At 38.5% G+C, this 14843-nt stretch overlaps 1 protein-coding gene across 2 annotated transcripts in view; it reads right to left on the reverse strand.

The window, feature by feature from the left end:
• LOC126484212 (H/ACA ribonucleoprotein complex subunit 4) overlaps positions 1-14450 on the reverse strand; it is an 86765-nt gene extending 72315 nt beyond the window's left edge. The window contains exons 1-3 of one of the 2 annotated variants that reach the window (XM_050107625.1): positions 14308-14450; positions 13687-13829; positions 13313-13529 (exon numbers count right to left, since the gene is read on the reverse strand). In XM_050107625.1, the coding sequence (XP_049963582.1) occupies positions 13313-13529; positions 13687-13829; positions 14308-14320 (373 nt within the window). In that variant the 5' untranslated portion in view covers positions 14321-14450. Of the gene's footprint in view, positions 1-13312; positions 13530-13686; positions 13855-14307 lie in introns of those variants that run through there. The other variant, XM_050107624.1, reaches the window with a different exon arrangement.
• Between the last annotated feature and the right edge of the window lie 393 nt (positions 14451-14843).

A 14843-nucleotide genomic window follows, 5' to 3' on the forward strand; every position in this document is an offset into this window, starting at 1 on the left:
CGCTGGATCTATTCTTAATTGAGAATATTTGGAGCATTTTGGGCAGGGCCCTCCAACTGGCTTGGAATCTGGCGATGTGACTGAACAGCATTCGGCACAATATCCCCCAGGGTATGCAACACCTATCAGACAATGCCAAGTCGAATAACTGCTTGGGTAACAGCCAGATGTGGCCCAATGTACTACTGACTTGTGAGTTTGTAAAGCTCTTTCTCTTGAATAAACCATCCAATTTTTCTGAAATTGTAATCATTTGTTTGTCTGTGCCTGTATATCACATCTATTGATTTCTGTCCAATTTGGATAATTCCTTTGTGGTGTGTCATCTTTTTTTTTTTTTTTTTTTTAATGAGTGTATTATACTTTACCGACTGCAAAAGTGGATTGATTTTCATAGGCATATGACAAAGAGGACTGGTTTTGACCCAACTAATGAGCAGAATAGCAGGAGACCAGTTCTAACTGTAGTTGACTTTCCCATGTGGCTCCTGTCAAACAAATTTCTTTTTTCTGCATATTCACAAGGTAAATGGAATGGACAAGAATGTTGGCATGAAGTTATCCAGAAAAAACACATCAGTAACCAGATAATACTCTGAAGAATCAATATCAATATAAGTTCCATGTTCCGGTCCTAGCTTGGCCAATTGGAACCAACAGCCCACAGTGTCATCCTTTGCCAATGGTACCATTGGACGCATTAAGGAGGGGCATGTGCCCAGCACACCACTCCTCCGGTCATTGGCAGGTTTCTTATACTTGTAATGGTTACTTGTCTGCCGAGTAGCTCCTCAGTAGGTCTCACGAAGCTGAGTGCACCCAGTACCATTATCAACATACAGCCATCATTTTTTACTTTTTGAAAACTATACTGATTCATCACTAGCTGCTACAAAAATACCTAAACTGAACATCAGAATCTGATACATAACATCAACATATTGACTGTCAATAACTATATAAAACAACAAACCACTGTACTAACCCAACATGTCACAGCTGCCGTCTGAAGAAAGGTAGCAGAATTTTTTTTTTTTTTTTTTTATGTTTATAGGCCTAATTTTCTCAAGAAAATAAAGTTTTTAAATATCAATTATTTTTGCATAACTTTTCCAATTCTCATTAGTGATCATTATTTAGGATACAATCCTTCAGATATTGTTAATTTTGATTAGGCCATTAATAAATGCTGCTACAATTGTTATTTCCTCAATTTTGAGACCAATGAGATGAATAGTCGCTCATTATTCATACCTTTTTGAAACTGTACAGTCAATATATGACTGTTATCACATCTACTTGACAATAAATATTTCATAAATGTTCACTTGCTACACAATGTCCTCTTAATATACATGCTGACAAAAAAAAGTGAATCATCTGAAAAGGACTCAAGGAAAAAAACTTCATGGCTTGAGAGGGAATTTGATGCCATTTCAGCGATTAAAAATTAAGTCAAATTTACAAACTTTTTTGGGAGTATGAAGTCACATACCAGTACAGTGTTTCATCCCCACTGGCCTGGATGCATGAACTGATTCATTGGGAACGCTGTCAAGGCAGTTTTATCCTCTCTGAGGCAAACTTGCCCCAACAGGTCCTTGACATTCTGGGTATTGGCACGGAGACAGAACCGACATCTGAGCAAGGACCACACTCATTCTAGTGAGGACAGGTTTGGGAATTTCACTGGCCACAGCACCTCATCAAGCAGACAGTTCACAGAGGCATATACCACGTGTGGATGAACACTGTCATGTTGAAAACTGGCACCACAATGCTGTCACAAGAGAGGTAGCATGTGAAGGCATCATGTGTTTAATGTACAACTGTGCTGTCAAAAGTTCACTCAATCACTACCAGCTGTAACCTGAAGTCATACCCGATGGACCCCTACCGTATTTACTCGAATCTAAGCCGCACTTTTTTTCCGGTTTTTGTAATCCAAAAAAGCGCCTGCGGCTTAGAATCGAGTGCAAAGCAAGCGGAAGTTCTGAAAAATGTTGGTAGGTGCCGCCACAACTAACTTCTGCCGTCGAATATATGTAGCGCTACACAGGCATGCTTTGTGGGCACAAAAATAAATACTTGCGCCAAAACCTCTGCATCAGTAAATAAATTAAAAAAAAGGTAGAAGACGAGCTTTTTTTTTCTCCGCCCCGAGTTTCGACCACTGCATTTTCATACATTATCCAACGAAGTAAATACAAATTCCGTATTGTTCATCTTCGAATGTAGCAGAACTTCAATGTACTACGAAAATCCGACTGGCAAGACTGTTAGGGATGTTTGTCAATATGGCCAACTCTACGTTCAGAGTTTTTTCCTACCTGTGAGAAGAGATGGTTGCTAATAGGAACCTGATGAAATGTGAATCACATGCAGTATTCTCTTCACCATAAGAATAATACGAATATAAACATTTTGCCATGTATTCTTTCGTGTTTGCTGCTATCTCATTTAAATCCTGTCTGCCTAATAAACTACGAAACTAGAGTGAGACAACAGCAAACGCGGAAGAATATACGTATCGTGTCTTGTTTATATTCGTATTATTCTTATGCCGAATAGTGATACAGTCAGAAATGAAGCACGGCAACTGACTAGATTTTAAATGTAAGATGACAAATTTCTGTGTAGAATTTGATGTACTAAAGAAGCGGCCGCAAAGATTTTCAAACGGAGAAAAATTTTCGCTAAACTCTCGTTCAGAACATGTTCTATTATACGCAGTCTATAATTTAGTTCTTGTTGATCATTATCAAATAAAGCAGCAGTGTAAGTAACAACAAATAGCAGTCTCTTGCCATTGTTTCGCTAATGAGACGATTCCTCTTTTTTTTTTTTTAAGCGGCGGTAGCACAAAAGCAAGTCATGCCGCAAGCGGCGACAGGCCGTAAACACGCACTATCAAAATGCGACAAACAATGCATGACACAGTACAGTAATGCATTTTCAGCTTAGAGTCACGTAAACACCTATAACAAAGAAAACGGCACTTATCAGATCAAAGCAAAATAAGTAATCGATTCAAACCAGACGATGCACGTGAAAAAGGAAGGGTACCCGTATAAGTGCGGACTGAGCGCCTGACGCATAACAATGGCTACCTGGTAAAGCTTAATTGCTAAGCTTACGACTCGAACCAAACTACTGTAGCTGTATCATCTTTCATTCGACCTAAATTGTGTCTCATATTACAATGGACCAACTTTGTTTCGATTTGGAGGTGCGGCCTAAAACTTTTCTCACCCCTTGAATTCCGAGTCTCAAATTTCAGGTGCGGCTTAGATTCAGGACCTTTTTTTTCCTTTATTTCGAGTCTCATTTTTCAGGTGTGGCTTAGATTCGAGTGCGGCTTAGATTCCAGTAAATACGGTACACAATGACGTCAAGATTAACACTAATGCCTTTCTCCAAAACAATGAGATTTCATTCAAGGCCACTGCCATACTTGCCAATAATGGTCTTCAGGGATAGTGCAGAACCATAATACATCACTGGACATGATGCAACACAATTCTGCATCTACATGTATATTCTGCAAACCACCGTGAGGTGCCTTCATCAGTAGTCCAAGCTTCCCGGCCACTGCACCACTCCAAACGCAGCTGTTTGTGTCATGGTATTAACAGCAGCCCATTCACAGGACTGTAATTGCCAAGTCCGACTGCTGCTAGTCTCTGACCAATGATGTGGGGTGACGGAATGTTACAGTGAGTCCATTACTTGCTCTTGAATGGCAAATCCAGATGTGTGTTACAATGTGCTTGATACATGGAACAGCAATCCTCCTTTAAAGTGGTCACATGTGCTTGACTAGAACCTTGACAATGGGTACGTCTGTCCTCATACTCCCATACATTCCAACACAGGACCACTTGTCACATTTGAATGCCCCACAAATCTTGATATTGCACAATTCAACCAGTGAGTCAAACAGAGACCCACAATAAGGACTTCAAGCTCTTTCAGTTGCTGATAATGTCTCACATGTGTGCACATCACCTCTGCGTACTTCGCTCTAATCACTCAACACCTGATCAAGTTCTAGCCCACTTGTATACTCTAACAGGAGTGGTAACAACAATAAATACAAGCAACAGTAATGCACATTGGTGTACATTCTACCTGTCTTACAGAATTGCAATTCTAGTCACTTACACACCCACCAATGTCAATGTCATATATGTGTTAAAAGAAGTTATTCTGATTTCCACATGCTTCAATTCTCCCCTCCCCATCAGCCAGCACCTTCACAGTTCATAAATATTCAAAGAAAGTCAGTTTTCTGCAATACAATGAGCTGTTAATAAACAAACCTCTCTTGTAACCAGTTATCAAGTTTTACAATCATAAGGCAATACAAATATATTTTATTGCATTCTGCATAGTACTATAGGTGAGTGATCAATAATGGAAACAACGTTATGAGACGTCATTATAAAAAGTGAATCACCATCTCCACTAGTCCTATATATAGAGGCATGAGAATGTGGATAGCCGCAGCAATCGTCACCTCGCAGACAAAAGTGTGAGCTGTTGCAGATATGTGCGTACATACACAATAATTATTTCTTTGTAGTTAAAAATTCAAGGGCAATATAATTATTAAACACTTTTTATAAAATTGTGTTACCTGTGGTAAGTGAATGAGAGGCACATTTCAAAATATTTTGGACAAGATAGGCATGTTTTAATTTTCAAGAAACTAGCATACGAAGTGAAAGGTAATTATATATACTTCCCAAATATAACAAAATTAACTGCCAGAAATTCATGTACGAAGACTGGTGTAACAGTAAATAAGAAAAATGTAAAATTGCTGTTTGGCACATGACAATTTTTTCTCCTTCCCACATCAGGGGGAAAGGATTTTCAAAAGCTGGTGCCATTGATAGTTCCACACAGCATCCATGAATCTTACATGTCAACACCAACCAAATTATTCAAAATGGGTGACAATACTGTTTGGACACATGGTTCTGGTCACATGTTTATAATCTAAGTTAATTTTTCCATGCTTGAGCTGTGAAGCAATGCCTTCTGGATTGAGAATTTCCATGCTCTAATTTCATCACAAGTGAGTCTACAGGAATAATTAATTCTCATCTAATTATGTTTGTTTCTGAAATATGAGGTGGAGCATTCTATAAATTTCATTTTGTTAGGCGTATGACAAGCCTGTTCTTCCTCCAAAACATTGACCAAGTCTAGTGGCCATATGTCATGCACCTGGGAATGTAAACTGGCAAAATTGGAGGAAGAAGCTAGCTTGTGTAGACAAAAAACATTGTAAAGTGAAGCAGTAAGAGAGAGACAGAGAGTGTCACCAAAAGATGAAAAGTAGTGCGACACTGGCAGGAAAAGAAGAGGTGCAAACGAGGCACAGAAAGGAAACTTTAACAGCAACAGTGAGAAAACTTCCAAAGCAGGAACAAGACACAAATGTTCATAAAATTTCTCTACAATAAGTGCGAGAAGCAAACTGTAGAGCAGGCAGTCATGCTAAAGCATATTTATGTCAACCATAAAAAGACAAAGTACGGATTAAAAATAAATAAAGATAAGAGTGAAGTAATGGTATTTGGAAGATAGAAAGGGATCAATGGAAATATTACCTTGAATGGAGAACCCCCTCAATGTGGTAGAAAGTTTCACTTATTTAGGGAGTGAAATATCTAGGGATGGAAGAATAACCAATGAAATTAATAGGAGGTTACAGATGGGAGGCAATTTCTACCAAACAATAAAACACCTGATTTGGAATAAGAAAGTTTCAGAAAAAGCAAAACTCCTTATGTACAAGAATTATTACTTCCCTATTGTCACCTATGGTGGAGAAACATGGACAATGACAGAAAGGGACTGGAGCAGACTGCAAGCAGGGGAAATGAAATTTCTCAGAGCAGTTACGGGAAAAACATGAATGGACAGAGTAAGGAATGTAGAGATTAGAAAGGACCTTAAATAAGAAAGTATGAGAGAAGAAATTGAAAAAAAAAGAGATTAAGATGGTATGGGCATGTTAAGAGGGCACATGGGCAAAGACTTCCCAAAATTAGGGAAGAACTAAAGATGGATGGAAAAAGACCTAGAGGGCACCCAAGAACACGGTGGAAAACGGGAGTGAGAATATCTGCGGAAAGGACAGGTGTAACTTGGCAGCAAGTGGATGAAGAAAAGTGGTGAGAGGACCGAGTCAAATGGAGAGGACTCATCAGCACCCAGACCCAGCAGTAGCTGGAGCGGGATCCAGACATAGATAGATAAAAAGACAAGAGTTGTTGGTGACACATCGTGCAAGAAGAGTTCCGATAATATTGTGCAAGATGACCTGTGATGTGATTAATAATAATAATTTTTTTAGTCTCAAATAGACTTACGTGTTATCTCAGTTGTTATGCCAAATGTAGGTGAAAACTGAGGAGACTGATTTTGTTAAAAACTAAGGGTGCCATCTTTGTATAGCCAGGTAACAAGGATTATGCTGTCATAGTGTCTGTTTTATATGAACCAACTTTTTTTTTTTTGCTCTTGAGTTTTCTGGATACAATGCATGTTAAGTGGTTGGTTTAAGTATACTGTCGTATTGTTTGATAGTTAATGTCTGTTTATGATTGCAGCCTTATTTTCATCTTTTAGTGAAGTGTATCATCGTGGGGTTTCCTGGTAAATTCATAGAATAAATAAACCTTTAGTCATGTTTTAAGGTGTTCTTGTGGTATATTTCAGTCATTTTTAAAGCTCTATGTAATTAAATTTCATGTACAAAGTGTCACATACCTTACAGTCACATGCCTAACATGCACTAGCATCTATAACAATATACAGCAAGTAGCAGAAATGTAGGAAAAGTCTCATTACCATACACTCATAATGAAAGGTTCTGGCTATCATAACATATTATACATCAAATATGTAAAACTTCAGGTTTTCTCAAATTTCTAAAATGATCTTTTCCTTGTCTATTCTCTGTCACATGCCTAACATATACAAACTAATTTATTTTATAAACAAAAATAAAATTCTCACTTGTCATTGGTGGTTATCGTAACTGTTTTAATTACTATGATTATTTATAAGTTAGAAAGTGCATCACAACTATTAACTACCAGGAGAGTAGTAAGCTTAACTTTTAAAAGTCACATGCCTAATGAAAAAATTACTGTGAAATTCCCTAAGATAGCAATGATAAGAAGAGTGATGTACACAGAGTAACAAATTCTTATCAAACTGTCACAGTCTTTTTTTATGACCTACAGAAGTTGATGAAAAGGGGGAATGTCACATGATACAACAGAAAACTAGAGATGTTGTAAGCCACTTAACTTTCAGTGGTTCGATGCTCTAGTAATTTCATGCGAGACACATCGACACAAGTGACTTGAATGTTGGCAAACGAGTTGGAAGATGTAATAAGCTTTGTGACGCCTTTTATAAATGCCTCACTACAGATATTTTTGGTATTTTTATTACTCTCAACATGAAATTTTGACTTAAAATTTGTGAAATATTATGAAACTAAACAATGATGATCTGTCAAATGCCTACTCAAACTTTTAAAATGCATGATAGTAATAAAAGGCTATTATTCTTAAAAAGGCTGTTCCAGCCTGTGGAACATTGTTACTCCCTGGGAACAATTTAGTGTCCAGGCACACTGGGAGCACTGCTGCTTGCTGAAAAACAACCTAATGTACCAGCACAGCAGAGTCCTGAGAACTGTTGGCTGCATCTTACATGATCACCAATCTTATACTCCTAGCATCCACACCACACAACTTCAGACACACTGCATCGAGCACTCCAGAGAGCTCCTGCCCCATGGCACTCGCTGCCACTGCCAGGAACTCCGCCACCTTGAGAAATCCATTTCCAAACACAACTCTGGAAAGTAACAGGACTTTGCTGACATGATTGATAAGGCAGACATGGAACTCACAGATGCAAATAAAGGGTCTTGTGAATAAGGTGCAGATAGAATTTTTTGTATCTGCGCAGATCTCTACTTACATGCATCTATATCTGGATAAGAACAACAAAATGATTTACATCTAGCTGTTTACAAGGCTGCTACTATAGTGAAAGGCAATCAGAGAATGCACTTGGTCACACCTTCTGTTCCATTCAGAGTTATCAAATTTCTCTTTGCTACTGCTACTATAGCCAGTTGCAGATAAAGCTTGCAGCTGGTAACCTTAATAGTTATGACTATTTTGCTGTGTGCTGTCTCTCTGTGCAGCAAGTTTATTTTACGCTAGAGAATGTCTGAAACTTGCAGCAGACGTGTAGAATAGTGTGGTTGCTGAACAGAAAGTTCAGTGATCTGCATGTTTTGCACGGGCAGGCACAGGAGTTTGTGTGCTCAGCGTGTGAGTATTTCGATATGGAGAGAGAGAGAGAGAGAGAACGATACAACTACTGCCTGTAATGAAGGTAGCCTAAAGAACTGCAGACACTTTGAAGACACATAGAAACGCTGTCATCAATGTTTGTAAGGAAAAATACAGCACAGAGAAGAGAGAGCCTCGTTAAATAAGTAACGGACACCTAGTATGAGCTGGTATTCAAAAGAAAAGGTACGAAATAATAGTGTTGGTATAATTGAAGTCTCATTCAAAATTAATCACCAGAGGCCTGAGCACAAGTATCCCACTGTTTCATGAGCCATGACATTCCCTGTTTCCAGAATTCCTGAGCCTATGACAGAAGCTAGTACAAGCTGAAGCACTACCCTTTGAGATGTAATTTTAGTGAACAGATGCACGGGAGTTGCAGGGTAACATGTCTAGGCTGCAGAGTGGATGCTGAACTTGCTCCCACTTTATTCTAGCCGTCACACTTTTGCAACCTTTTGACGTGTGGACATGCACTATTATGGAGCAGAATCACTCCCACCATGAGCAGCCCGAGCCACCTCACAGAATAAATCACTGTTAATAGTTTTTCCTTATCAAGGAAATTGATGAGTATCACAGCTTGGACATAAAATAAGACAGTGATTATCACTTGCCAGGGCACAGCTTTGAAACTTTTCATGCTTACATGACAATACTATGTTTACATCCCTAGACGTCTCACTATGTTATCCCAAAGCGACATACACAAATTCAACTTGTTTGGTTGTTATGACTTTTCGTACCTTTTCATTTGACTACTCTTTACACAAAGGACGATTTACAGAAGGCAGAGCAGGTCTATTAGCAGAAGCAGTGGCACAAATGACACCAAAAAATTGGAGTAATGTTGTACATTAAATAGAAATGGTTATTAAAGAACCATGGAAGAGTGAAGATACTGCAGAAAGTAATGTTGAAAATATAATATCATTTGAGCAAATCCAATGACACTTCCACAGGCCACAGCACAGGTAACATCAGTGTTGACGAAGAAAGTGCCTGTGAACTAAGTGCCATTTCCTTTTGCATGATTAATCTTTATTACAGTATTTTGTTTTTCCCATTTCTGCAACAAATCTTATCTTGTTATAAAGGAGTACCCCTACGCACAAATGTGATATACTACATGCTCACTACAGTGTTTGGTAAGTACTTAAGCTGTTTATATTATTTTGATATTATGAGTTATTGTATTTACATGAATGATTCAGCTACATTTCAGCAGCCCTTTCATAATGAATATGTCAACCAAATGTCATTCATTTTGACAATTGTAAGACAATATGTTCCCTGTTCAAGGTTGCCACAAGTTTCCCCAAGTGAAAGTCCCTGGTTTCCAGACAAGTCTTAGCATTTTTCCCTGACAACTCTTGAGATCCCAAGGGTAAGCAGAGGCATAAGCTGACAAACACAATGTAAGGACTTCCATATTTCTCTGCCATGTGAGCAAAAATTTTAAGTAATAACATCACCATCTTTCGTAATGGACTCTTTTTAGGTGGAGAAAGCAAGCCAAATGTTGTGTGTGTTTTAAGACCCTGTTGTCATTTTATTTCAATAAAACAAAACATTTGGTGACAAAAATACGCACTTCCTTGGAGCCGCAAGACACATTTAAAATACCTCAATAAAAATAGGCCTCTTGAAAGAGGTGTAAAAGCCGGGGAAGAGTCGTGTAAACCAATCGCCAATAAAATGTTGGTTCTACTATGTTCATCATTGTCAGTTATTACCCATTGTGTTATGTCTACTCATTTACAGGTGTTGTGTGATTTTTCTTTCAAGAAATATATGAGAGCATAACGTACAAACTGCCAGCCACTGCCAAAATTTTCCTCTTCTTATCGTCCAAACTTTCTCATATATAAACCACTTTTGAAGTCTCAAAATGTACTAGAATAAATAAGAGTCTATCACATGCTGCACTGTGCAATGTACTTGCAGTGAGACAGTTGCAATTCCAGAAATGCATCGCCCGTGACCGCTGGCCTGCCGAGGCGCACCACAGTCCTGGGACCATAGATTATCAATAAAATCTGCTGCATTATGCCACACACAGACAGACTCAGCCTGTAGGCAGATCGGTTGGACTAGATCTGACAGGCAGGGCCTACAGCTTCACATTGGCAGGCCTGATCCGTTAGAAGCACCCACAGAAATGGCCTGCTGTTTCCGATCGTCTTGGAAGTCCTCTCATGTGGCCAGCTATTCACATGTCACAGACACTGCTGATGAAATGAGACTGCAGTGATAAATCCATGCAGCACATAACTTGTGCAAATACTACCAGAATCAATATAGGGTGTACATAAAGTCCAGGAGCACTTTCAATTATTTATTGCACAAGAACCAAACACTGTACAGATATCATACACATGTAATTTTGAAGAGCAACCCTGGAAGTTTTTTTTCCGTGTATACCACCACACCGTAGTTTGGTAAGTTGCCGGTAGTCAGCGCTAGACGAAAACATGGTGAGTTCAGGTGTGAAGCGAGTTTCCTGTGTGTTGGAGTTCAACAAAAATAAGTGTGCTATAGCTGTTCAACGGATGTTTAGAACCAAGTTTGGTAAGAAGCCACCAACAAGGAAGGCCATTTACCACTGGCACAGCAAATTCTTTATGACAGGTTGCTGTGCCCGGCAAAGAAAAGCGGACGTCCCAGTGTAAGTGAAGTGAATGTAAGAGCGCTTACGAGAGACATTCATAAGAATGTCCAAAGACGTCGGTGTGTCGTGCATCCTGTAAACTCAAAATGGCGCCAATGAGTGTGGAAAGTCTTGCAACAGAAGCTGTCTATGAAACCATTCAAATTGGAGCTAGTGCAGAAGCTCAATGACGACAACAAAGACAAGTATTTTGAGTTTTGTTTACAGTTGCAACAACTGAATGAGGGTGGGGATGGCATTGTTGATCGCTTAATTTTTATTGACGAAGCAACACTAATGGGAAAGTAAACAGGAATAATTGTCGACTCTGGGGTACAAAACATCCACGTGAATGCACTGAATTTGAGCACGATTCCCCAAGGTAAATGTTTTTTGTGTCTTATCACGTCGAAAACTGTATGAGCCATTCTTCTTCGCTGAGAGCACTGTCACTGGATATTCCTACTTGGGCGCGTCGGGGCAATGGCTGATGCCTCAAATGCAATTGGACACACTATTTATCTTTCAGCAGGATGGGGCTCCACCCCATTTTCATTGTGAAGTTCGTGGGTACCTGAACACGGACTGCCGCATCAATGGATTGGCTGTGCTATAGATGGGGACAGCTGTTTGTTAAAATGGCCTCCCCAATCACCAGATATCACTCCGTGTCACTTTTTTCTATGGAGACACAAAGATCTGAGGTACGTACCGCCTCTACCACGCAGTGTTGTAGAGCTCCAGGAGAGAATACAGGAAGTGACTGCCACAGCTGATGATGCCATGCTGGGACAGGTATGGCAAGAATTCGATTATCATATTGACAACTGCCAGGTCACTCATGGTTCGCATCTCATATGTTTGTAAAAAAAAAAAAAAAAAAAACTGTCAGAGTTTCTCTCCAAAATGCAATATGTACGACATCTGTACAATGTTTAGTTCTTGAGCAATAAATAATTGAAAGTGCTCCCGTACTTTGTGTACACCCTGCAGTGACGAGGATAGGTAGCAACTCACCGTAAAGATGATCACTGAGCCACAGACAGGCATGTAGAAAAAACAATCACACTCTCACAATTAAATTTTCGGTCACAGCCTCTGTCAGAATACAAGAGTGCACACACATTCACACAATGACTCAGACACAACTCATGCACACATGAAAACCATCTCCAGCCACTGCGCCAACAATCTCTGAGAATCCAAACAAACCACTCCCCATCCCTCCCTGCCTCTCATTCGCAGCTGCTAGGCTGGTGGCAAGAAGTAGTGGCAGAATGGGGAGAAGCAGTAAGAATGAGGGTGTAGGGAAGCAGCGCATGTACTCAGCTGTGCCTGGTCAGCGACGATTCATGACATCTCAGTAAACAAACCATTTCACCTACAGAGACAAAAATGAGATTTTTCCGTTTTTTTCCCTCAAAGTTCCCTGATATTATTTATAATTCTGTAAAGTGACCTAAATACTGCACATTAAATGCAGCAAGATTTTTGTTTTTCATGGCACTGACACATAATGGCCTCTTATAATTTTATTTTCATTGGGACCACAGCACTAACAGTGATACATAGGTTACATTAAAGATTTTGTTGTTGCCTGATGATCAAAATGACACACTGGTAATAAATAAAAGTAAGTATATTAACAGCTCATAATTTTTACATAAAAATTACACTTTAAATATCCTCATTTTTTATTTGTTTTTTGTTTTAGAAATTAATTTACTGGTTGCTGCATTAGCCCACAATTATGAGAAAATGAAAAAAATATCTTCTCATGTGTGTACTTAGGCCTACTGATTCTTAACTGAAAAAGCAATAACACTGACCTATGAAATATCCTCTTTGAAATCAAATCAAACTTCACAGATTGCAGACAATTTACATACTACAGAAATCAGCTACAGTTTATGATGGGCCGCCCACATGCAGATGTTGGAAATGTCTAAAATAGTATGATTAAAAGCAAATGTATTATTAATAAAAACTGAAGTAAGTAAAAATGATTAGTTGATCCTAAAGCCCACTCACCTACAACTGTATTTTGTTTTAAATTTAAACAATTTGAATAAGTATCCCATTGATGGTACGATAAGTTAAATTTATCATACTCTAAGAAACCTAACTTTATCTCACACCCTTCTGTTTCAACTTTCTCGTAATTCTTCAAACAATACTTTCAGTTGCAGTGTAATGAGCAAACAGCCAAATTATTTCTAATTCATCAATTCAATAATTTAACTAAAATTGGCATTGTACTTACCTGTAACTTTTGGATCCAATGTTCCAGAATGACCAGTTTTTTCCACCTTGAGAATTCTTTTAATCCATGCAACTACTTCATGGGAGCTTGGATTGGCTGGCTTATCAACGTTAATGAATCCATACTTTATGTAATCCTTTATGCTCCTTTGAAGAGGAGAACATCCAAATGGTAACGGGGTAAAGTGGTTCGTGCGAACATTTAATTTGTCAAAGTTCTGAAAATAAAAGAATTAGCTCTTACTGACGACACCAAGATGCACAATCTTGTCGAATATTTTCAACATCTAATAGTAATTACTTGATGCGAAGTAGTACTCAGTACTAGCAACATGGTTTATACACAATTCACCCAAGATTAAACAAAAAATACACCTTTAACAAAAGTGGCCATTCAGATGTGTCTAGCTTGGCTACTTTGTCTGAAGACTGTAAATGAAACGATTCTTCATGCTGAATATCTGCAACTGACTTCTCCCTCTTTTTTTTCCTACTTTTCTTCTCCCCAAGCACAGGTTCTGTTAACATGAGAGCATCAAACATAAATTACACACTCACATAAAGTACTATACAATATAAAGAAATTGAATACGTTAACCTGCGTGTACAATGTAAGTACTTGTAAGTAAAATTAATATACGACGTTTACCACATAACAGTATGAACAGGTCTTTCGCATGTGTAGGAATCGCACGTTCTCACAGAATGTAAACAAAAACCGGCGAACACAAACACAAACGAAAGCAACACAAATACCGATCTAGCAATGTATAATTTAGAAAATATATCAAGACTGACATCAGCTTTCGACATATCCACTTATTTCATTAACTTATACAACTTTTAAAACGAGTAAAACATAAGACCTCCTGGGTGAAGTTACAACTAACTTAACCTATTATCTGTGAATTACAATCCTAACAAAATATTCTTCATATATCTACAACAAAAACATAATTGTAAACTAAATGGAGTTGCAATGAACATCCTTCATACCTGTTTCTTCCATGTTTTCAACACACGTGGTCTACAGGCGCCACTAAATTCAACTTTGGATACATTTGGCAACGTCGGCACCTTCGTTTGATCACAACCAGAGCACGCGGCAACGTAAATCTAAGTACCACCAACTGCTGGAACTGGGAAGGAAATCGATTTCACGATACAAATAAAAAGATTCCTTAAAGGAACATTTATTTTTCTAAACATGTATAACACATTTTAGGAGTTAAATATTTTATTACTTGGCTTGAGAATAACAAAAGCATTTTGTATACGTGGAAGAACCCTGGGGACACCGAGAGATCTCGAAACTAGATTTTACACAATAAAACATTCCCTGGCATGGATGGGGATTTGTTGCTTATGAACTGCATATTAAAACTGTAAAATGCAGAAATGTAAGAAATTAAGGAGATGGAGCATGGCTAAACTTAAAAAAAGCACTGTTTATTGAAAGTTTCCAAGGGAGCAGTCTGTAGAAATAAGAGCTGTAACATAAGATACTGAATTACGTTGTCGAAAGGGAGACA

This window comes from Schistocerca serialis, chromosome 6 (assembly GCF_023864345.2).
Source record: "Schistocerca serialis cubense isolate TAMUIC-IGC-003099 chromosome 6, iqSchSeri2.2, whole genome shotgun sequence".
Taxonomy (NCBI): Eukaryota; Metazoa; Arthropoda; class Insecta; order Orthoptera; family Acrididae; genus Schistocerca; species Schistocerca serialis.